Source organism: Oryctolagus cuniculus, chromosome 14, assembly GCF_051225735.1.
Source record: "Oryctolagus cuniculus isolate XC-2025 breed Fujian yellow rabbit chromosome 14, ASM5122573v1, whole genome shotgun sequence".
Taxonomy (NCBI): domain Eukaryota; kingdom Metazoa; phylum Chordata; class Mammalia; order Lagomorpha; family Leporidae; genus Oryctolagus; species Oryctolagus cuniculus.
The window spans coordinates 61,799,748-61,823,617 of record NC_142880.1 but is presented as its reverse complement, the minus strand read 5'-3'; the positions used below and the strand labels follow the sequence as shown (position 1 = coordinate 61,823,617).

Genomic DNA, 23,870 nt, shown 5'->3' with positions numbered 1-23,870 from the left:
CCCACATAATTTTTATCTTTCAAACAGATAACGAAGATGATTCAGTCACCAGATGTGGGGCTGGACTGGGGCCTGCAAGTGGACTGCTCAGCAAGGAACCAGCAACAACTCACAGCCCAGGGCCAGTCATTAGATATTCATGCACAGCAGGTGTAGCCTCTCTACCCTAATCCTGGCAGAGCCATAAGCCACCTGTCCTGACAACTGCACACAAAACTCCCTGGAATGACAATCCAGCCACACTGGAGGGCTATGCTTCTGCAGGCCCACTGGGAATCCTCCACACCAGCTGTCCCTCCTCCTGCATCAGAGCCCACCCTCCCCACCAATCTCTACAGTGCCCAAGCCCATGCAGCAGCAGATGCCTGGGCTGTGGGGAGCCAAGAGGGAGGGAGCCCCTTGTGCAGAAGTGAACCCAAAGCTACTCAGAGGCAGAAGGCCCTGTGGGGATTCTCATTAAGTGGACACAGATGATTCTTCCATTCAGCCAGAGCAGAGGTTCTAAGGAAGGGGCCAAGTATCCTGGAATGGTCCCATCAGTGAGACTAAGTTGCTGAAACTGACCTCAAAAATGCATACATGAAATGAGAGAGAAAAAGATAACGACTTCTTTGTTGCCACCACCTGTTGCTGCGGTGAGCTGTTTGTCTTTCTCCTCAACCTGACTTGCCAATTCCCAGGTAGATAGAAGCCATCCTCTAAAGTTGTCTTGGTCCCATAGTGCCTTTCTTTACAAATGTCTTTTTCACTTATATCTGTGTAGGTAAATGTGGAAGGATACAGAGCAATCATCCTTTATGTTGAAAGCCATTGGCCCCTGACAAGGTAAGTCCGTTTGCCTTAGCAGGGAGTATCTTTCACCACATTTGGGTGGTCAAGCATCAAATTGCTGGTGCTGCATTCCAGACTAAGGGCGCCGGCACTGTGGCACACCGGGTTAAAGCCCCAGCCTGCAGTGCCGGCATCCCATATGGGTGATGGTTCGGGCCCCGGCTGCTCCACTTCTGATCCAGCTCTCTGCTATGGCCTGGGAAAACAGCAGGGGATGGCCCAAGTCCCTGGGCCCCTGAACCCGCATGGGAGACCTGGAAGAAGTTCTTGGCTCCCAGCTTTAGATCAGCTCAGCTCTGGCTGTTGTGGTCATCTGGCGAGTGAACCAGCAAATGGAAAACCTCTCTTTCTAACTCTGTCTTTCAAATAAATAAAATAAATTAAAAAAATAGCACTAAGTTTTGAAGAAGTAAAATTCTACACTAACAGGGTCAGACTAAGAGTATTAAGAACAAAGTCGACTAGCCTCCCAAGCAGGTGTTGGAAATTTTGTCAACCAGTATTAACTGGGTTTCCTTATTGAGTGTGATTGTCAACAGGATGCTAAGGGCTTTACAGGCACTCTCATCTTGTCTTCAGAACAACCTATGAAGTAAATATCACTCCATTACACAGGTAAAGAAACTAAGGCACACAGAGCTTAAATAACTTTCAAGGTTGGTATACAGCAGCAAAAGGATTGAACCCAGATTTGTCTGACTTCACCAGCACCCTCTACTGCCCCTCTAAAGTCATCCAGTTTCTCTTGAGGATCTCTGGGCCACAACATGGACAAGGCTCTTTTTCCTAAACAAAGCGTGGAAAACAAAACAAATTTTAAAAGCAAGTAAGAAACTAACCAACCAACCAACTTAGCAATGCTTTTTGCATAGAAAACCAGATGGGAGATTTTAGGAACATACTTATCAACTTGGCTCTACCAAGACTTTATCTTGATTTTTAATTTGTCTTTTCTTCATCACTCACCCAATTTCAGCGCAGGCTGATTACCTCTTCTACATTTTCAACAGCCTACTAATCCTGTTCATTCCAACATCAGAATAAATCCAGAATCTGAGCACTGCCGATCACTCCACCCACAGCGCTTAACAGGTCTCCAAGTTTCTGCTCTCCACTCCCCACAGTTCAGTTTCAACATTTTAAAAGGTTAAATCAGGTCACATCATAGCCTCTAGCATGATCTCCCCCTAGCTCATTCCACTTTTGGAATATGACTTCCTTGTTCTCCCTTGAACAAGTATGTCATGCTTCTGCCTCATGGCCTTTGCACTGGGTCATTCCTTCTCCAAGCTATCTGCATGGCACACTCGCTTGCCCCATTTATGCCTTTGTTTAAATGTCACTGTCCAACTGAGGTCTTCCCTTAACATCCTGTTTGGCCGGCGCCGCGGCTCACTAGGCTAATCCTCCACCTTGCGGTGCCGGCACATGGGGTTCTAGTCCTGGTCGGGGCGCCGGATTCTGTCCCGGTTGCTCCTCTTCCAGGCCAGCTCTCTGCTGTGGCCAGGGAGTGCAGTGGAGGATGGCCCAAGTACTTGGGCCCTGCACCCCATGGGAGACCAGGAAAAGTACCTGGCTCCTGGTTTCGGATCAGCGCGGTGCTCCAGCCACAGCGCGCCGTCCTTGGCGGCCATTGGAGGGTGAACCAACGGCAAAAGAAGACCTTCCTCTCTGTCCCTCTCTTACTGTCCACCCTGCCTGCCAAAAAAAAATAAAAAAACAAACAAAAAAAATCCTGTTTAAAATTGTAATCTATTTTCCCACTCTAGGGTTTCTACTCCCTCCTGGTTTGCTCTATTTTTATTTTTAGACATGGCCCTTATCGCTTTCTAACAAACTACATTAAGTATTTATTATGTTTACTGTGATCCCTCATTAGAATGGAAGTTTCATGTGGTAGCAAGGTTGATTTTTGCCTTACGGCGGCATCCCCGACACCTACAACAATGCCTAGCACACAGTATGTACTCAGCAAGTATGTGCTGAATTAGTGCTTAAATGACTTAGGAGTAAGAAAAACTGATAATCCCCCATGTCAATGCACTGTGCTTATTCTACGGTTTGGAAGGCTCCAGGGTTCTGATCCAATCTGGAGGCAGTCATTCACCTGCCTGAGAAATCAGGGAACAAGGTGCTAGTAGAAGAACACTAGGGTGTGTTACATTCAGTCAACCCACTCCAGCTCAGGGGGATGCATCTGGGGAAGAGAAGGCCTGAATTAGGAATCCATTCTAATGGCTCAGGGAAGAGATGATGAGAGCGTGAAAAATATTTACCACACAAGAGGGAAAGATGGATGTCGGGGACAGCGGAGATCAGATTTTTAGGTTTGTGGGTTTGGTAGCTGAACACAAAGAGCGAGTTACAGACATAGCACACTGGGAGAAGCCTGCTTGGGAGTGGACCTAGGGAGATGAGATGAGTCTTCTCCACTTAGTTTAACACTCGCTTTGGCAGTTCATTAATGAACAACTAACATGAGTAAGGCAAAAAACTTACTTAGGGGTACAGAGCAGTGGATTATAAACAAAAAGAATCCTAAAAGCAGATCATTGTTTATATTCCCATTTACCAGCAGCGCTGAGCTGCACTTTGAACAGCCCGACTCCCTTTTAAGGAAGAAGGTAGGGACATCTTCTCAGGGGTTAAAATTTCGAAATCCATGGTGGACCAGAAGATACATATCTACAAAGATTCCTATGACTTCAACAACTTGCCCCATTTCATTGGAAAATAACTTCAGTTTTGGGCACTTTTAAGAGAGGCCTATCCTAAAGATCCCTAACAAAGGCTTAGCGACCAAATATTAGTTCAAGCCAGCCTTTACGGAACTGGCAGTTTTCATCGGCACACCTTCACACCTTACCTGGGACATTTTCTCTATTGATCTTCGGTCTGCGGATGATCACGAAGTCTTTCTCATTGCCTTTGCTCTTCAGGCGTTTCCGCGGGGGGCTCTGTGGGTGGCCCACATTGGAGAGCAGTTCCTGGGGGATGTTTTCACTGTCCACTTCCTCCTTCTCCAGGGCGGAGACCCCCATGCCTGACAGCAGTTCAGAAGTCTTGCTGGAATCCCATCCCCACGTGAAACTAGTGGTGACGTTGCCACTCTGGTCTGGAATCTCCTGGAGGTGTTTCCTGCAGAAGCACACAATACCCTCGGTTCCTTTCTGAAGTACACCCGTGAGGACTTCCAAGGTGGGCACAAAGCAAGCTACAGGTTACACCCGGTAGGAAACCGTCGCCGCAGCTAACAGAACGGCACTTTTTACGTGCCCGCGGCGAGTTCCCCGGGAATGAAGGAGAAAGTAACCGGAAAAAAATCGAAAAGGCTTTCCGATTTGCGGTCAAGCAGAAGGCCCCGAGAATTTCTTCCAGGGGAGAGAACAAGGAAAGTACAAGGGCGATCACACACAGTGATTGAAACCGGCCGCGGGGAAGCCAAATAAAGCGGGACACCGATTCCCGCACCAAGGCGGCCATCCACCCGCACTTTCCCCAAGAAAGGTCTATTCTACAACGGCATTAATAACAATATTAGTTAAGCAGCAGTATCTGCGGCCTAAAAGAATTAAGATGGTCCATTCATACTCTCCTCCTTTTTGCAAACGGCTTACCTGTGCATGGCGTCCACAGGTTCAGATGTTTTAAATTACCTGCATTAACTGCAGAGCTGCCCGCCTCCTAGATTCCCGCTTTGGCGCGCAGCGGCTCGAAGCGTGCGGCTCCGGCCCCCGGCGCCAGACCCGCGAACTCTAGTAACGTTCCATCCTCGCCGCGCGCGCAGGGTTCTTCTGCCCGCTCGCCTCGCCGGCGGCCGTCTGCAGCCCCGCAGCCTGCTGGGAATTGTAGTCCCGCCTCGTAGTCTGACTGGCTCTTGCTACTTCCTTTTCTTACAGCTCTGCCCGCCCTCTGGATACCCACAACCCCACGCGGTGCGGGGATGCTCGGCCCACGGGGTAGGCGGGGAAGCGGAAGTGGGCGGTGCTTCGGCTGACTGGGAAATGTCAGCCACCTAACTGCTGACGGGTTTTCATCCCCAGACAGCCCTCGGGCCTGCTGGTGACAGCCACCGCCGTCGCGTCCGAGCGTGGGTCCCAGAGCCTGGACTGCCGTGGCGGACACGGAGTTTCCCGTCCCTTCCACATGCTGTCGAGCGAGATCGGACGGTGAGCCTGAAGGAAAGCGCATGAGACTCTCTGGGGTCTGGGCTCGGGGGATCGAGCGCAGCGGGAGATGGAGAGGGGACCCGGGAGACCCCGAGTAGCCGCCACCACGGGGCCCCCGGCCCTCGCCGCCGAGGGAGGGTAGTAGCCTGGACCACCGGCCGGGTGGGAGGCGGCGAGCTGCGGGCGTCCCACCTGCGCGTTCCTCCGACCGGGACGATCTCCACCTGGGAGAAGGCGGCCCCTAGACTACTGGGTCAGTGGACAGGATCCTTGCCTCGTTAGTAAAACAGCCACGACAACAATGACGCACATCGGAGAGAGAACGCGTGTGAAAGCGTTTTGTAAACGGAAGGGCAATTCCAAGTCGCAGCCGTGGTTTAATTTTTTGGGGGGAGGGGCGGCGACCACAGGTTACAGGGTGCCTTAGGGAAGACGCACATCCCCTGGCGGTCTCGACAGGTCTCTTAAATATTAGCATGGCAGTAGGTGAGAGGACTGTTAGGTTTGTAGGGAGCTTGACCGGTGCAACGCAAGGGGCCACCTGCAAAGCCTTTCGGTTGCATCCGTTTGTGTCGCCGCCTCAAAGCGAGCTGCTTTTTTAGCCTATCTCTGAGGAGAAGAGATTGGAGGCGGTTGGAGTAGAGAACGTGCCATATTCCAGGTCGGATGACCAGGCGAAATCCATTGTGCAACCCTACTACAAGTGTGACAGTGGAAGAGGGGAGGGGGATGGATTCCAACCCTAACGCAGATGAAGAGGATTTATAAATTTCAGAAGTAAGCAGGCCAGCTTGATCAAACGACATACCCTCGCGGTTTTCTGGAAAAACGTTAAAAGATTCTCTTTATGCTGGAATTAAACCTCCCTTGCCCCGGCTGGTGCTTGTGCCAGACTTGGTACTTAGTTTGAAAAGGCACTGCCTCTTGATGGAGGCAGGTGTTTATGAACCTTGAATCTGTTCTAGAAAGTGGGACTGTTGTAAAGAAGGCGTCTGTTCACAAATCGTTTGGTCCTAGGTGAGGAATACTAGACTGAGTGTTCACAATGCATTACGATAATGTTCTATATAGTATATTTTAAAATGCGATATCTTGTTGATTTTTTTTTGCATAAAATTGCCTTTATGTTGCTTTGGCTGAAGGAGAAAACTTCTTTAAGACTGCCAACTTACTGAAGAGTCTTTTTAATAAAATTGAGAAAATCTTTTAAACAAGGTTATAATATCCTTCAATGAAATAAATAAGAGGGAGCTTGTAAATTAATGGAGGAGAAAGAATAAACAAGGAAAAGCAATTAAACACCATGATGATGAGATATGAAGTATCTGGGAGAGACCAGGTATAGATCTCATAAGGTGGGGAGGTCTGATAGACTGCGTGCTTCTAATGTACAGACAAGCAATGTCCTCATTCATGCTTGGGTTTAGCTAGGCGTTCCCTGAGAACTAGAATATGTGCAGTGTCTGAATTAATTGGACATTAGGATTTCAGGGAGAGCCTGTCAGTCATGAAAATCAATCTTTTACCACAAGATTTTTGTTATCTGTCCTGAAAACAGAAATACAACTTGTTAATATGGGAATTTTTTTCACATTCCTTTTATCACAGCTTTTATCTTAATATAGTAAATAAAATTTAAGTTGGTGTGTGCAGTTCTTTTGAATGTATGTGGCAAAGAATTGTTTCCATTGAAGACTCCAGATTATTAGCTACATATATATTTTTTTAAGATTTATTTATGAATTTGAAAGGCAGACTTACAGAGAGACAGAGACAGAGAGTCAGTCCTCCATTCGCTGGTTCACTCCCCAAATGGCTGCAACTACTGGAGCTGCGCCAATCTGAATTCAGGAGCCAGGAGCTTCCTCTGGGTCTTCCCACACAGATGCAGGGGCCCAAGGACTTGGGCCATCTTCTACTGGTTTCCCAGGCCATAGCAGAGAGCTGGATCAGAAGTGGAGCAGCCGGGACTTGAATTGGTGCCCATGTGGGATGCTGGCATTGCAGGCGGCGGCTTTACCCATTAGGCCACAGCGCCAGCCATACCCTCAGTTCTTATAGAACTGCATGATGATTTATACTAATGTTGGGTATTTTCCTGATTAATATTATTCACACCCCATTTGCATTCTAGTAAGGGAAAAAAACTATTTTTAGCACCAATATTAATAGATCAATATCCAGGACAAAAGACTACTTTTTAAAAATTAAAATTACTACAAATTGGGCAGGCGCCGCGGCTCACTAGGCTAATCCTCCGCCTTGCGGCGCCGGCACACCGGGTTCTAGTCCCGGTCGGGGCGCTGGATTCTGTTCCGGTTGCCCCTCTTCCAGGCCAGCTCTCTGCTGTGGCCAGGGAGTGCAGTGGAGGATGGCCCAAGTCCTTGGGCCCTGCACCCCATGGGAGACCAGGAGAAGCACCTGGCTCCTGCCTTTGGATCAGCGCGGTGTGCCGTCCTCGGTGGTCATTGGAGGGTGAACCAATGACAAAGGAAGACCTTTCTCTCTGTCTCTCTCTCTCACTGTCCACTCTGCCTGTCAAAAAAAAAAATTACTACAAATTATATTCAGGCGAGTACTTTCTAGTACTCTTTGGAAACTTTAAATAGAATGCAAAGTGACTTTGTAAATTGGGAAAGTGTTTATCATACAATTTGAGATGCTTGAGAGAGTCAAAAGCAGCATCATTTATGCAAAACTATAGCATATTAACAAGTTCATCTCTATTATCAGGGCACAGAAGGAACCAGAAAGGACTGGCAATCATAACTGACACAAGCTGTATATATGTATTCAGTAGAATGTTAGTGTCATTCTTGAAAATCAAGTATGGGGGCCAGCACTGTGGCATAGTAGGTGGAGCTGCTGCCTGCAGGGCCAGCAGTCCAAGCTGTTCCACTTTGGATCTAGCTGCCTGCTGATGCGCCTGGGGAGGGGGACTCCTGGTTGCCTTTTCCTTTCTCTAACTCCGACTTTCAAATAAGTAAGTAAATCTTTGAAATGTGATTGGCAGATAGAAACTTCTTGCTATGTTATTGTTCTAGCCTTTGGTTTCTGTCAGGTAAGTGACAAGAAAAAAAAAAATAAGGAAATTTTAAGATTTCATGCTATGATAGAATTAAGGATAAAGCACATCAATTTTCTTTAAAATTCAATTAAATAGAATCTCCTTTGTCATACTTGATTTTCTCTTTCTCTCTTTCTTTTCTTTCTTTCCTTCTTTCTCTCTCTCTCTCTCTCTCTTGATTTATTTATTTATTTATTTATTTATCTGAAAGGCAGAGCCACAGAGAGGCAGAGTGAGACAGCGGTCCTTCATCTGCTGGCCCACTCCCCAAGTGGCCACAATGGCCAGGGCTGGGCCAGGCTGAAGCCGGGATCCTCAGTCTGCGTCTCCCAGGTGGATAGCAGGAGCCCAAGCTCTTAGTCCATCTTCCTTCTGCTGCTTTCCCAGAGAGCTGGGCTGGAAGTGGAGCAGCCAGGACAGGAACTTGCGCTCCTATGGAATGCCAAACCTGTTCCCATATGGGATGTCTGCATTGCAGGCCTAGGCTTTACCCAGTATGCCACAGTGCTGGCCCCTGCCAATCACATTTCAAAAGGATCCTTTTTTCCTGGATCAGTTTTAAGGTAGATCTTTAGTGTTTTGCAACTTAAGGCTCTGTGACAGGTAGATTAGGCCAAGAACAAAAGAGTTTAAATTTGCTTTGTTTTCTGGTTTTTCCGTGTTGAGCAGAGTGATATATTATCCCAGATCAAGTAATGTCAGTATTACCTGAGAGATAAAAGTATTTAGTTAAATTCTATATTAACTATGACTTTCATAGCATTTTATCTTGATATATCAGAAAATAATTAGCAGGAGTATTTTTCTAATTCATCACTATGACAACTGAATAAAGTATATTTTTTGGACAATTTAAATGGCATTTTTTTTTTTTTTTTGACAGGCAGAGTTAGACAATGAGAGAGAGAGAGACAGAAAGGTCTTCCTTCCATTAGTTCACCTCCCAAATGGCCGCTGCAGCCGGCGCACCACGCCGATCAAAAGGCAGGAGCCAGGTGCTTCTCCTGGTCTCCCATGGGGTGCAGGGCCCAAGCACTTGGGCCATCCTCCACTGCCCTTCTGGACCACAGCAGAGAGCTGTCCTGGAACAGGGGCAACTGGGACAGAATCCAGCACCCCAACCGGGACTAGAACCCGGGGTGCCGGCGCTGCAGACGGAGCATTAGCCTAGTGAGCCACGGCGCCGGCCTTAAATGGCATTTAAAAAGGATATTGGGAGTGGAGTTGGAGAAGAGACATGTAATTGTGAATCAGGCTTTGTAATTAGGTTGCCTCAGTTTGAATCACAACTTTGCCCCTCACTAGCTATGGGAACTTGGAAGAATTACTTACCTTTCTATGCCCTTTCTTTTCATTTAAGCAAGGATACTACATTTTTTCTTACTAGATTGTAAAGTCTAATTAAATAAACCGTAAGTACTAGCATGATGCTAGGAATATATTAAGAGTAAAACATTAAATGTTAGCTATTCTTTATTTTTTAAAAATATCCATTTTACTCATTTGAATGGCAGAGTCACAGAGAGAGAGAGAGGGAGAGACAGCCAGAGAGATTGAGTGTGAGCAAGCAAGGGAGTGAGCTTCTGTCCGCTGGTTCAGTCCCTATATGGCCACAACAGCTGGGGCTGGGACAAGTTGAAGCCAGGAGATTCATCCAGGTCTCCCACGTGGATACAGGGGCACAAGGACTTGGGCCACCGTCTGCTTCTTTCCCAAGCACCTTAGCAGGGAGCTGGATCAGAAGTGGAGCAGCTGGGACTTGACTTGGCTCCCATATGGGATGCCAGTATTACAGGCAGAGGCTTAACCCATTTGCCACAATGCAGGCCCCACCATTCCTTTTTTTTAAAGAAAATTATTAGAATTCTAAGTATTATTCCCTATCAAAATAAATCTTGTAGTTTCTATACCTGTAATGCTTAACAATTTATTAAAATTTTAGTTGTCTTTATCTGTCCACGTGGTTGCTATCTCTCTCCTTTGTGTCTTGGCCAAGGTAAAATAATTTGTATTTCCCCCTCTTGGAGAGGCTTTTCACACTTTGGAATACAGGTTCTCTGGTTAGTTTGTCAACTCAGATCGTAGATGGCTTCAAAAAAAAAAAAAAGACTTTTTACATCTTAAACTGAACTCTGGGTACCTGGAATCTTTGAATATAAAAATAATGATTATGTCTGGAAAACTGTTTGATTGGAAATAGATAATTGTTGATTTTTTTATCATTCACTTCTAGTAATGGTTCCTTTGATTTTCCATTGTTAGGATCTTGAATTGTTTCCTAGATTTTATTATGTTATATAACTGAGTAAAGATAACTATTTAATGCTTTCATTATACCATTAATTTATAGTTATTTTAGTACAGATAAATGCAGGAGACTACTCCAGATTATTGGGCAACAAATGTCACTACTTGTATTTAAGTATGAGCACACCACAACCACAACTATAGCAAGTAAATGTCCTTACACGTCCTCCACTGCTTCCTTTCCACGTCACAGTCTCAACCTATCTCTGAAAGTTCCTGTGTTAATAATTTTGAAATTTAACTAATGGAACATCTACAGTCTCAATGAGCTAATTTTTCTTCCTTACTCTTCACTAGCTAGTTCAAATACAATATGTAATGTTTTAAATTTTATAGACACCTTATTAAAATGATTAAGGGTATCTAAAACCATTAGTACTAACCAAAAAAATGACACTAAGAGTATTTTTTTATTTTTTTAAAAATTTTATTTATTTATTTGAGAGGTAGAGCTACAGACAGTGACAGGGAGAGACAGAGAGAAAGATCTTCCTTCTGTTGGTTCACTCCCCAAATGGCCACCTTCATTGAAAATGAATCTTGATGTGAATGGAAGGGGGAAGGGAGAGGGAAAGGGGAGGGTTGCGGGTGGGAGGGAAGTTATAGGGGGGAAGCCATTGTAATCCATATTCTGTACTTTGGAAATTTATATTCATTAAATAAAAGTTAAAAAAAAAAGATTCATTTTCAATTCTCTTTATATACAGAAGATCAGTTTAGCACATATTAAGTAAAGTTTTCAACAGTTTGCACCCACATAGAAACACAAAGTGAAAAATACTGTTTGAGCACTAGTTATAGCATTAAATCACAATGTACAGCACATTAAGGACAGAGATCCTACATGAGGAGTAAGTGCACAGTGACTCCTGTTGTTGACTTAACAAATTGACACTCTTGTTTATGGCATCAGTAATCACCCTAGGCTCTTGTCATGAGCTGCCAAGGCTATGGAAGCCTTTTGAGTTCACTGACTCTGATCATATTTAGACAAGGTCATAGTCAGAGTGGAAGTTCTCTCCTCCCTTCAGAGAAAGATACCTTCTTCTTTGATGACCTGTTCTTTCCACTGGGATCTCACTTGCGGAGATCTTTCATTTAGGTTTGGTTTGGTGGTGGTGGTGGTTTGTTTGTTTTTTTTTTTTTTTTTTTTTTTTTTTGCCAGAGTGTCTTGGCTTTCCATGCCTGAAATATTCTCATGGGCTTTTCAGCTGGATCCGCATGCCTTAAGGGCTGATTCTGAGGCCAGAGTGCTGTTTAGGACATCTGCCATTCTATGAGTCTGCTGTGTATCTTGCTTCCCATGTTGGATTGTTCTCTCCCATTTTTATTCTATCAGTTAGTATTTGCAGACACTAGTCTTATTTATGTGATCCCTTTGGCTCTTAGTCCTTTCATTATGATCAATTGTGAACTGAAATTGATCACTTGGACTAGTGAGATGGCATTGGTACATGCCACCTTGATGGGATTGAATTGGAATCTCCTGGTATGTTTCTAACTCTACCATTCGGGGCAAGTCAGCTTGAGCACGTCCCAAATAGTGCAATGGTATTAATGTACAAGAAAGCACAAAGAAGAAAATAGGATAATCTTCACTGTATGGTGATAGCCAGTGTAAGCATTTGGTTATATATCTGTTCATACATATATGTATATTTCTTGTGTATAGTCCCTCACATCCCATCTCTATACCTTTTGGCATCTCTTAAAGGTGTCTGCTTCTAGACTAAGAGAACCATTTTAGCCATTGTCTGCAATAGAGAGTTGCTGTTAGTTAGCCTTTAACTTGGGTGTAGATCCCTGCTCCCATCAGACTGCCCATAGTAGCAGGATTAATGATTTATGAAACTCTTGATGTTTTTCTCAAAAGGGCAGTGGGTAGTGATGAACCTGGTAGACCTTCTGAACTGTTGAGTACCAACATTTGAGTTGTTCTGTAATGTTGTAGTGAAAACTAACATAGTGGATAAATTTTTGTGAAAACTAACATAGTGGATAAATTTTTGTTCGCATTTTGGTTTCTCTTGAAAACAATTATTTGAAGAGGAAATACTAGGACAAAAAGTATGTACTTTTAAAAAAATTTTTGCTTCATATTGCCAGATTGCTATCCCCCTAGCAATGAGGTTTTTTTTTTTTGATAAGTCAAGCTTGAGTTATCCAGTCTTTATTATCATTAGACTTTAATTAACAATTGTTTTATGCCTTATAATTATGAATTTATATATGAATAAATAAATCTGATAGAGAATAGGGTACTCTTTGATTTTAGCAGCTAATTATCCAGTTGAAATAACCAAAGCTGCTCTAGAAGTTTATAAGGAATCTCAAAGTATTATTCTTTTGGACTATAAAATACAACTCCTCTATTGAATGTAGGTACAAAGTCAAAGATGAACTTTAAAGTTATTATATTCACATCTCAGGTTAGGGAAACTCCAATTTTTATTTTCATTTTTTAAAGAATTATTTATTTTATTTGAAAGTCAGAGTTACATAGAGAAGGAGAGGCAGAGAGAGAGAGGGAGAGGGAGAAAGGGAGAGTGAGAGAGAGAGAGAGAGGTCTTCTATCTGCTGGTTCATTCCCCAATTGGCTGCAATGGCTGGAGCTGTGCCAATCTGGAGCCAGGAGCCTCTTCCAGGTCTCCCATACGGGCGCAGGGACCCAAGGACTTGGGCCATCCTCCACTGCTTTTCCAGGCCATAGCAGAGAGCTGGATTGGAAGTGGAGCAGCTGGGACTCGAACCGGCATCCATATAGGATGCCAGCACTGCAGGCGGTGGCCCTACCCTCTATGCCACAGTACCGGCCCCTCCAATTTTTATATCCAGTTTTATGGGACTGCTAGGTTTAACTTGTGTCATAACAGCCAGACTTCAACCTGAACAAAATAGATGGTGTGGTAAACAGAAAATTAGACCCTCTCCCCTACCCCAAAAAACACCTATACCCTAATCTCTAGAATCAGCAACTATTAGATTATCAGGTGGGCCCACGATGATCAGGTGAGCCCTGGAAAGTAGAGCGTTTTTCTACCTGAGGATGGAAGAGGCAGTCAGAGAAACTGACTAAGCGTGAGATGGACTAGTTAGGCAAGCCATGGTTGCCTCTAAGGTATACAGGAATACACACACAGAAAGGAAGAGAGGGAGCGAGGAAAAAAGGAGAAAAACTTAACTAAGTGAGGTAGGTAAGTTAATTTACTTGATCATGGTAATAATTCCACTCTATTTGAATTTCAAAACATCATGTTTACAATTAAAAGATAAATCTTAAAAAACCATATATATTTATTTATTTGAAATGCAAAGTTACACAGAGAGGGAGAGACATAGAGAAAGAGATCTTCCATCTGCTGGTTCACTTTCCAAATAGCCACAACTGCTGGAGCTAGGAGTTCCATCCAGGTTTCCATCATCTGTGGCAGGGGTTCAAGTACTTGGTCTATCCTCAGCCACTTTCGCAGGCATATTAGCAGGGAGCTGGATAGAACGGGAAGCAGCTGGGACTTAAACTCACGCTCTGATGTGAGATGTTCATGTCACGTGGCTTAAGCTGCTTTGCCACAACATCGCCCAAAATCTATACAGTTGAAAAAATACACACATGGAAAGCTGGAGAAAGGCATATAGCGCTAGGGCAAGTGCCAGCTGGTAGCTACCAAAAAACAGGGATCTCAGGCCTAAAGCTGAACTTTGCCAGCAGCTTGAATGACTTGAGAAATTGGTGGTTCTGGGACTGGCCCTGTGACGTAGCAGATAAAGCCACTCCCTGCAGTGCTAGTATCCCATATGGGTGCTGGTTCGAGTCCCAGCTGCTCCATTTCCCATCCATCTCTCTGCTATGGCCTGGGAAAGCAGTTCAGATGGCCCAAGTCCTTGGGCCTCTGCACCCACATGGGAGACCCCAGAAGAAGCTCCTGGTTCCTGCCTTCAGATAGGCACAGCCTCAGCCGTTGTGGCCAATTGGAGAGTGAACCAGCGAATGGAAGACCTTTCTTTCTCCTATCTCTTTGTAACTCTTGAGTTTCAAATAAATAAGTAAATTAAAAAAAAAAAAAGAAATTGATTGTTCTCCAGAGAGGAATGCAGACCTACTAACACCTTGATTTTAATTTTGTGAGACCATAAGCAGAGAACTTAGTTGAGCCAAACTGTGCTTGGATTTCTGACACATAATAATTATGAGATAATAAATGGGTGGTGTTTTAAGTTATTAAGCATATAGTAATTTGTTATAGCAGCAATAGGAAACTAACACTGAGTATGGAAAGAGGTGTAACCAAATAATTTCTTTAGGACTAGAATAAAGGACGCATAATTGTATTCATCTACAACATTGTATATCATACTGAAATGTTGAGAGCCATAATAAAAAAAAAGAATAGTGTGGCAAGTTCAAAACTGTGGTTTTATTGTTTGGTTATGCCAACAATCTTAGCACCTATGTTTTCATATATTTCATTGTTTGTACTCTTTCTTAAGTATTATGTAAATATATATATATATCTTTATAAATTATTTGAGAGGTAGAGTTACAGATAGAGAAAGGGAGAGACAGAGAAAGGTCTTCCATCCCCTGGTTCACTCCCCAAATGGCCACACAGCTGGAGCTAGAAACATCTGAAGCCAGTAGCCAAGAGATTCTTCCAGTCTCCCATGTGGGTACAGAAGCCCAAACACTTGAGTCATCTTCTACTGCTTTTCCAAGCCATAGCAGAGAGCTGGATCAGAAAAAGAACAGCTGGGACTCGAACCGGCACCCATATGGGATGCTGGCACTGCAGGTGGAGGCTTAGCCTACTATGCCATAGTGCTGGCCCCAGTATGTATATCTTATTTTTCAATTGATTTTGGAATAACTTTATGTTATTAAATAATCTTAATCTTCATTTCTTATACTTCAATAATATTCCAACATTTGACTCTGTTATGCTTTGAAATTTCTTTGGTAATATTCTAGTATTCATTCTTTGTTTCCCCTATGATTATCATTTTCTTTGCACTGGACAATTGCAGGTAAAGAGATATCTAAGTCAATCTGTAAGGGGATTTTTGGATAATAATTATGTGCCATTGAAGCTCACATTGTATGATTTTTTTAAAAAAGATGAATCTTGAAGTTGACAACCATTTTCATCAGCACATTCTATTTTGAACCTTCAGCTAACACTTAAATTATGGTTGGCTTATAAATAAAATTTACTTATAAATTTTTATATAAAATGGAATTTGAAATTTTGGGTAGTAGTTGGTAGTATGTAGAGTTTTAAGCCCTTTGAGTTGTAATAAGTACAAGAGTTTTACACTGCCTTTGATTGAAGCAATAATAAAAAAAAATAGTGCATATACTAAAATATACCATAGTGCTTTTATTCATTATTTATTCAAAAATATTTCTTGAATATATATCATATGCCATGTACTGTATTAGAGACCTTGAATATAATGCTCAATAAAAGAGTCAAGTCTGAGCTTTCAAGGAGTCATTGTAGAGTGGGGAGAGATATGCAGGGTACAGTTTATAAAAAATTAGCATTCTATCAGATGAGTAAGTGCATTGAAGAAAAATATAGCAGGGTAAGAAAATAGAGAGTGATAAAACATTCAATTTTAGACACAAAAATGAAAAATTTGTAAAAGATTTTATTTATTTAAGAGGTAGAGTTACAGACAGAGAGAGGAGAAACAGAAAGAAAGATTTTCCATCTGCTGGTTCACTCCCTAAATGGCCACAGTGGCTGGAGATGAACCAGTCCGAAGACAGGAGCCAGGTGCTTCCTCTGGGTCTCCCACATGGGTGCAGGGACCCAAGTACTTGGGCCATCTTCTACTGCTTTCCCAGGCCAAAAGCAGAGACCTGGAGAGGAAGATAAGCAACTGGGACACAAACTGGCGCTCATATGGGATGCTGGCAGTGCAGGTGGAGGCTTAGCCCACTATGCCACAGCACCGGCCCCAAAAATGAAAATACTGACGGCTGAAATATAAAGAAGAGGAAAGAAACTTTTGATAATATAAAGACATAGTGGATAAAAATAGCTGTTTAAATGTGATTTTTGTGATATTTCATATAGGGATATATTATATAAGTAAATTTAGTGTTAAATTCCTCAAACTTTCTTTGTTCTGTTTATAACTCAGTTTTGTTGGAGTGTTTATTGATTTGAAGTATTTCATTGATTCTACCTTATTTTCTTTTGTTGGGTTGCATCACAATCTTTATTTTTAAAATTTTGTTTATTATTTATTTGAAAGGCAGAGTGACACAGGAAGCGAAAGAGAGAGATCTTCCATCACTGGTTTATTCCCGAAATGGCTGCAACAGCCAAGGTTATGCTAGTCTAGGCCAGGAGCCAGAAACTCCCAATCCAAGTTTCCCACAGCAGGAATTCAAGTACTTCAGCCATCATCTGATGCTTCCTAGGCACATTAGCAGGGAGCTGGATCAGGGGTGTAATTGCCAGAACACGGATGGCAACTTAACCCACTGTGCCACAATGCTTACCTCCCATCACAGTCTTGATTCTCTGTTAGGTTATTAATTTTTTAATATGTTGTACTTCATAGACAACAATGATTAACATTGATTTCACAAGGATTAAAATTACATATTATCTTCAATTAATAAAGGTATATTATTTAAGAGTAGAGAAATATCAAATTAGCTCTGTATTGATGTCTACATCATTGACATTTATAATTAAAACTATTTTTGAATAGATGATAAACTTAATATGATAAATTTTCTTTGTATCAAATAGCTAAAGTAACTTTCTTCAATGAAAATAAGATTTATGTAGATAATGGAAAATGCTAACTATGTTGTTTGAACAGTAAATGAGAATTTCAAATCATGGAAGTTTAATTGGTTAGACAGAATTAATGTGAAAGAAAAACATTGCTTCAAACAAAGGAAAGGTATGAATAATCTCTACCTTTCTGTCTCTTCCTGACTTTCTTTTAGAATATCTTAAATTGTGGGCTATGGATGACCTTAGAAAACTATTTTACTAAATATTTTTTTCCTAGGATCTAGTCAATAGCATATCTGTTTAAAATATACAATTAGGATTCATAACATTAAGAAACAAACTCCAAAGGAAATATATTGAAACTGTTCATATCTATATTTAGAATTTCTTACTTTGTAATATTTTAAGAACAAACGTAGTTTTTGTTCAAATAACTTTTTTTTGAAGATATTATGTATGTGAAGATTTTAAGATGTGCTTTAAAAAGTTGAGAAATAAGGACTTGAGGGTAGGAATTATCCTTTTTATCTTATTTGTAGTCTAATATAAAGCATGATAGTTTTCAGTTATTAATACATTTGTAAATATTTAGGAAATCCTCAGATGGTCATTTCCTGTATTAAAGTTGCATTTTTATTTTATTTTTTTCAGTGTACAATTATGATCCAGATGTGGATGTGAACGAGTGTGGTTAGACTGAATATTCAATAATGAGTGGTGCAGCTTTGGGACTCGAGATTGTTTTTGTCTTTTTTCTGGCACTATTTCTACTTCATCGATATGGAGACTTTAAGAAACAGCATAGACTTGTAATTGTTGGAACTCTGCTTGCTTGGTATCTCTGCTTTCTTATTGTCTTCATATTGCCTCTGGATGTCAGTACGGTAAGAGGTGAAACTGATTTTCATATTTAAAAAGGAACTTGTAATCCTTCCACATGTTTGAGATACATTAGTGTTTTTTAAAGACTTTTATTTATTTATTTATTTATTTGACAGGTAGAGTTATAGATAGTGAGAGAGAAAGAGACAGAGAGAAAGGTCTTCCTTCTGATGGTTCACCCCTCAAATGGCCGCCACTGCCAGAGCTGCACCAATCTGAAGCCAGGAGCCAGGTGCTTCCTCCCGGTCTCCCATGTGGGTACAGGAGCCCAAGCACTTGGGCCATCCTCCACTGCCCTCCTGGGCCACAGCAGAGAGCTGGACTGGAAGAAGAGCAACTGGGACTAGAACCGGCACCCATATGGGGTGCCGGCGCCGCAGGCGGAGGATTAGCCAAATGAGCCATGGTGCTGGCCCCAGAGATACATTAGTTTTTGTTTTTGTTTTGTTTTTGACAGAGTGGACAGTGAGAGAGAGAGAGACAGAGAGAAAGGTCTTCCTTTGCCGTTGGTTCACCCTCCAATGGCCACCGCGGCCAGCGCGCTGCAGCCGGCACACCACGATGATCCAATGGCAGGAGCCAGGTACTTATCCTGGTCTCCCATGGGGTGCAGGACCCAAGGACTTGGGCCATCCTCCACTGCACTGCTGGGCCACAGCAGAGAGCTGGCCTGGAAGAGGGGCAACCGGGACAGAATCCGGCCCCCCAACCAGGACTAGAACCCGGTGTGCCGGTGCCGCAAGGCGGAGGATTAGCCTAGTGAGCCGCGGCGCCGGCCGATACATTAGTTTTTAAGATAGCTAAATCGTATAAGGATATGCTTATATTTTGAATTTAAATGCTAATTTCAGAATTGATCATTAGAAAGCATAGTCAGGAAGGTAGATTTAAGAAGATAGATTTATAAACTCCAGTGTGTTCCTTGATATTGGTTTGATTCTTATTTGGTTTTTATATTATTTGGTATTTGATATTGGTTTGATTCTTGATAACAGTTTGATTCTTAGTTTTAACCATGCATCCTTTCATGTAGACGATATACAACCGATGCAAGCATGCTGCTGCTAACTCCAGCCCTCCTGAGAATAACAACACTACAAGATTACATGCAACTGCTAATCCAGCTCCAAGGTATTTATTTCTTTCTAAATATTAATATTATAGGAGATAAAATGTTTTGCTTTGTTTTAATTTATTTATTTGAGAGACGTAGAGAAACAGATAGCTGTCATCCACTAGTTCACTCTCCAAGTGCCTATAATGTCTGGGGATTAGCCATGCCAAAGTCAGGAGCTGGGAACCCAATCCAGATATCCCACAAAGATGGTAGGACTCAGGCATTTGAGCCATCATGCTAACTCCCAGGGCACACATTAGCAGGAGGCTGGAATTGAAAATGAGGCTAAAGGCCGGCGCCACAGCTCAATAGGCTAATCCTCTGCCTTGCGGCGCCGGCACACCGGGTTCTAGTCCCGGTCGGGGCACCAGATTCTGTCCCGGTTGCCCCTCTTCCAGGCCAGCTCTCTGCTGTGGCCAGAGAGTGCAGTGGAGGATGGCCCAAGTGCTTGGGCCCTGCACCCCATGCGCGGTGTGCCGGCCGCAGCGCGCCGGCCGCGGCCATTGGAGGGTGAACCAACGGCAAAGGAAAACCTTTCTCTGTCTCTCTCTCTCACTGTCCACTCTGTCTGTCAATAAATAAATAAATAAATAAATGAAAATGAGGCTGAGACTTGAACCCATGTGTTCTCATAGGGGATGTGGAGTTATTAACTGATATCTTAACGGTTATACCTAATGTCTTCTCTGTTAAGTCATTTTGAAATAGTCATATTTTACCAACTGTTCCTCCCACTTCTGTACTGGTAGACTTCATTAGATTGTATTCTATTTAAATTGGTATTTTAAATATTTATTGGTATACAACAACTTTCAGTAGACTGTAGTGAGAAGTTTGAAGGTATGATTTTTTAGTACAGTTCTTCTTCCTACTAAATATGTTACTTCCAAAACGTATGTTTTTTCTCAGCCTGTCTCAGATCTAAGAAAATGGAGCATGCATTTTCTCTTTTGCCTAATTTACAAAGTTGTGATAAAAGACAAGCAAGTTATTCTGTACATTAGATATTTCTTTCTTATTGCATACCTTTTGAAATTATTTTTCATAAAGAGTGAATAAAATTAAAATTGTCAAAGATTATATTGAGTTCAAATGAAATTTTCAGGTTAAAAAATGAATGTTGACTTAGCTTTTACCAATGGTTTAAGTAGTATTTGTGTACAGCTTTAAAAACTAGCTTGAGTAAAGGTAAATTTGCAATGTGTTACCACCCTCTTGAAACAATGCTCAAAACTGGATGTAGGGGTGAACATTTAACTTAGCAATTTTTTAAAAGGTTGATTGATTGATTGATTTGAAGGTCAGAGTTACACAGAGAGAGGAGAGGCAGAGAGAGAGATCTTCCATCCGCTGGTTTATTCCCCAGTTGGCCACAAAGGCTGGAGCCACGCAGGTCCAAAGCCAGGAGCCAGGAGCTTCTTCCAGATCTCTCATGCAGGTGCAGGGGCCCAAGGACTTGGGCCATCTTGTACTGCTTTCCCAGGCCATAGCAGAGAGCTGGATTGGAAGTGGAGCAGCTGGGACTTGAACCAGCACCCATATGGGATGCCGGCACCACAGGCGGCAGCTTTACCTGCTACGCCACAGCACTGGCCCCTTAACTTAGCAATTAAGATGCAAGTTAAGATGCCTAGGTTCCGTGTCGAAGTACCTAGAATGGGTATCTGTTTATGGCTCCTAATTCCAGCTTCCTGCTAGTGCAGACCTTTGGAGGCAAGAGTGATGGCTCAAGTGATTGGGTTCCTGCTGCCACATGAGAAACTTTGATTAAGTTACCAGCTCCTGGCTTGAGTGCCAGCCAGGGCATTGCAGGCATTTGTGGGAGAGAATCAGTGGATGGGAGCTCTCTCTGTCTCTCTGCCTCAAATAAATAGTAAAAATTAAATGTTAAGGGAAAAAAAACCTGGACGAAAATCAGCAGCAGTTGCAGATTGTTGGAAGCCCTTGGATTAAAGGATATCCTTATAGTGTAGGAAGACTATAGTAAATGAAAGTCTCTATGATCGGAGACTCATCATATCCTTAAAAAATTCGGACAGAATTTTGTGTAGGTGATAGTTAGCATGGAATTCTATTAGAGCTATGCTATTGTAACTGATTTAATTAGCATTCCTTTGTCCAGGAATTAATTACCTAATGTCTTCCCTTTCCCATAACCCAACTCCATGCAGACAATAAATAAAACAAAAAAACCAACCCTACAAATGAGATGAGTGTGTATTTCAAAGGTATTCATTAGAAATTTGATTTCAAGATACCTTTACTTTTAAAGGCTGCTGCATTCTGTTAGTTGAACATTATGCCCTATTTTTACCCAATGACTGAAAATACACTGAAAGCTGAGAACCTAAATTGCATTCATCTCTAAAACAAGCTATCTTATTCCCTTTCTGTGTGCTTCTTTTCAGTTTTGTAATCAGCTTCAAATTTTAAGAATTCTATGAAACATTATGAGTGAGAGTCAGTAACTTAAAATTTGCCTTTAAATGAACTTTGCTATGTGCAAATTTGTTGTAAGATTCATCTAGTCATTATTTATGATTAATTGGCTTTCTCTTGTTATTAAACAGCCAACACCCATGTTTTAAGCCATGGAGTTACATTCCTGATGGAATCATGCCAATTTTCTGGAGGGTAGTGTATTGGACATCACAGTTTTTAACATGGTAAGTTAATTTTTTATGTTAAATTTTTAAAATTTTAGGGGCTGGTGTTGTGGTGCAGGAAGTTAAATCCCCCCACTTGTGACTTAAGCAACCCATAGCAGAGTGCCAGTTTGAGTCCCAGCAGTTCGGCTTGCAAACCTATTTCCAGCTAATGTGCCTGGGAAGGCAGTAGATGATGGCCCAGGTGCCATCCACTGCCATCCACGTGGGAGACCCAGGTGGAACTCCTGGCTTTGGCCTGTCCCAGCCCTAGCTGTTGGAGCCATTTGAGGAGTTGAACCAGCTGATGAAATATCTCCCTCTCCCCAAACCCCTCCTCAAGTGTGTCCCATCTTAAAAAAAAAAGTAAAAATAAAAAAGGTAAATTGAAAACACATAAACTGTTTGTCACTATTTCCTTCCAGAGACTTATTTCTTTCGACCTTCAAACCAGTCTTCTTCCAGCCCCATTATTATGTGAAACTGCACTTGATAAGGTTATCATTATTCCTGGATTTTCTTTCTGTTTTCTTAGGCCAACCTTCTAAATTTCCTTCCTGGAAATTGCCTTCAGTTCTGTGGCTCATTTCCTTAGAAGCTGGTCTTCCCTAGAGTCTTACCTCTAATCATTCTGTCTGATTCTCCCTGTACAGTTGATGACCATGGTTTCATTGATTAGTAATTAATTCCAAATCTTTATTTTTACCCATTATGGCTTTGTCTTTCTCTTGTGTTCCACTGCGGTCTTTTATTCTGCCAGCAACAAAGTTCTAAAACTGGTGATTGAGAACACTGCAGGAGAAAAATCACTATATAGAAAAATCCCCTATAGACTCATGTTCTTAAACTTTGCTGGGCTCTCAACCTTGCCAGACTTCCCTTCTTTGTTTCATTAATCTGCTTGCTTGCCATTCAATACAACAAATATTTCCAGTCATTCTACTATTGATATCCTCTTTGTGGCTCTTTCCTACTCCTCCCAAAAATCACATCGACTCTTACCAGGTGACATTACCTTCTTCTACCTTACTGTGAAAATAGAAGTCATCAGATAGCAGTCTTTCAGTTTCTTCCCAGCAAACATACCTACCTACCTACCCATTCTTTCTGCCTTCCTCTCCAAGGGTGGAAAAATCACTCTTGCTAAAGCTTATGCCTCTTCCTAAACTATGGGCTTACCCACCTTCAACTCTTGGTGCCTACTTATAGCTTCCAATTTCCACAAAGCATGCAATTTTCTCATCCTTTAAACATAAAAGAAAGAAATGAAGTCTGTGAACTCAAATCCTTTTCCAAATCATTGAACTCATCACAGCTACATTTGAGTAGAGATGTATTTAAACATTTTTTGTTTATTATAATCTTTTAGTTTTATTTTTAATTAACATAATTGTACAGATTTACAGGATACTGTGTGGTATTTCAATTTATGAATACCTTTTGTAATTACCAAATCTGGATAATTAGCATATCTATTACCTCAAATATGTATCAAGAATTTGGTGAGACATTCTATATTTTCTCTTCTAGTTATTTTGAAATATATGATAGAACATGAGAACTTATTTCTGTTGCTTTAATGTAACTTTATACCTGTTAACCAGAGACCTTCATCTCCCTCTTCCTAGTACTATTTCCAACTTTTAGTTAGTCATATTATTCTATAGATACTTTTTTTCTTTACATTGAGGTATAAATCTGTCCCCCAAAATGCACAACTTATGTTTAGCTTAAGGGTTTTCAAAATGAATACTCCTATATACCAGAAATCATCAGATTATATGGAAATTAACCATGTCCTTCGTAGCCTTGTTTGTGGCCCCTTCCGGTTATCCCCCGCCCACAAAGGTTACTGTGATTCTAACCTCCATCACCATGAGTGGGATTTACCTGTTTGTGAATTTTATGAATGTGGAGTTTTATAATAGGAACTTTTACAGCTCTCTTGCTTTGTTCACATACTTTGGAGATACATCAATGCTGTGTTTTATGTATCAGCATTCTGGTTTTTTTTCATTTATGTAAAATATCCCATTTTATATGTATACCACAGTTTCTAGATTGCTTAAATGAATTTTCTACATTCGATGTCTT

General features: G+C 42.0%; 2 protein-coding genes across 11 annotated transcripts in view; one reads left to right on the top strand and one right to left on the bottom strand.

Annotated features, from left to right (window-relative positions):
- Positions 1-4,669, bottom strand: part of SKP2 (S-phase kinase associated protein 2) — a 62,197-nt gene extending 57,528 nt beyond the window's left edge. For 7 of the 10 annotated variants that reach the window (XR_016220128.1, XM_051853834.3, XM_089312732.1 and 4 more), the window contains exons 1-2: positions 4,449-4,669; positions 3,698-3,969 (exon numbers count right to left, since the gene is read on the bottom strand). Coding sequence is in view for 7 of the 10 variants with exons in the window: in XM_051853834.3 (XP_051709794.1) it covers positions 3,698-3,969; positions 4,449-4,456 (280 nt within the window). In the remaining 3 variants the exon portion in view is untranslated. The remainder of the gene's footprint in view (positions 1-3,697; positions 3,970-4,448) is intronic. The other 3 variants (XR_016220130.1, XR_016220129.1, XM_002713966.6) reach the window with 3 other exon arrangements.
- The window catches only part of LMBRD2 (LMBR1 domain containing 2), a 60,907-nt gene continuing 41,691 nt past the window's right edge, over positions 4,655-23,870 (top strand). The window contains exons 1-5 of the mRNA XM_002713965.6: positions 4,655-4,790; positions 4,875-5,000; positions 17,784-18,016; positions 19,048-19,145; positions 21,702-21,797. Of these exons, the coding sequence (XP_002714011.1) occupies positions 17,843-18,016; positions 19,048-19,145; positions 21,702-21,797 (368 nt within the window). The 5' untranslated portion in view covers positions 4,655-4,790; positions 4,875-5,000; positions 17,784-17,842. The remainder of the gene's footprint in view (positions 4,791-4,874; positions 5,001-17,783; positions 18,017-19,047; positions 19,146-21,701; positions 21,798-23,870) is intronic.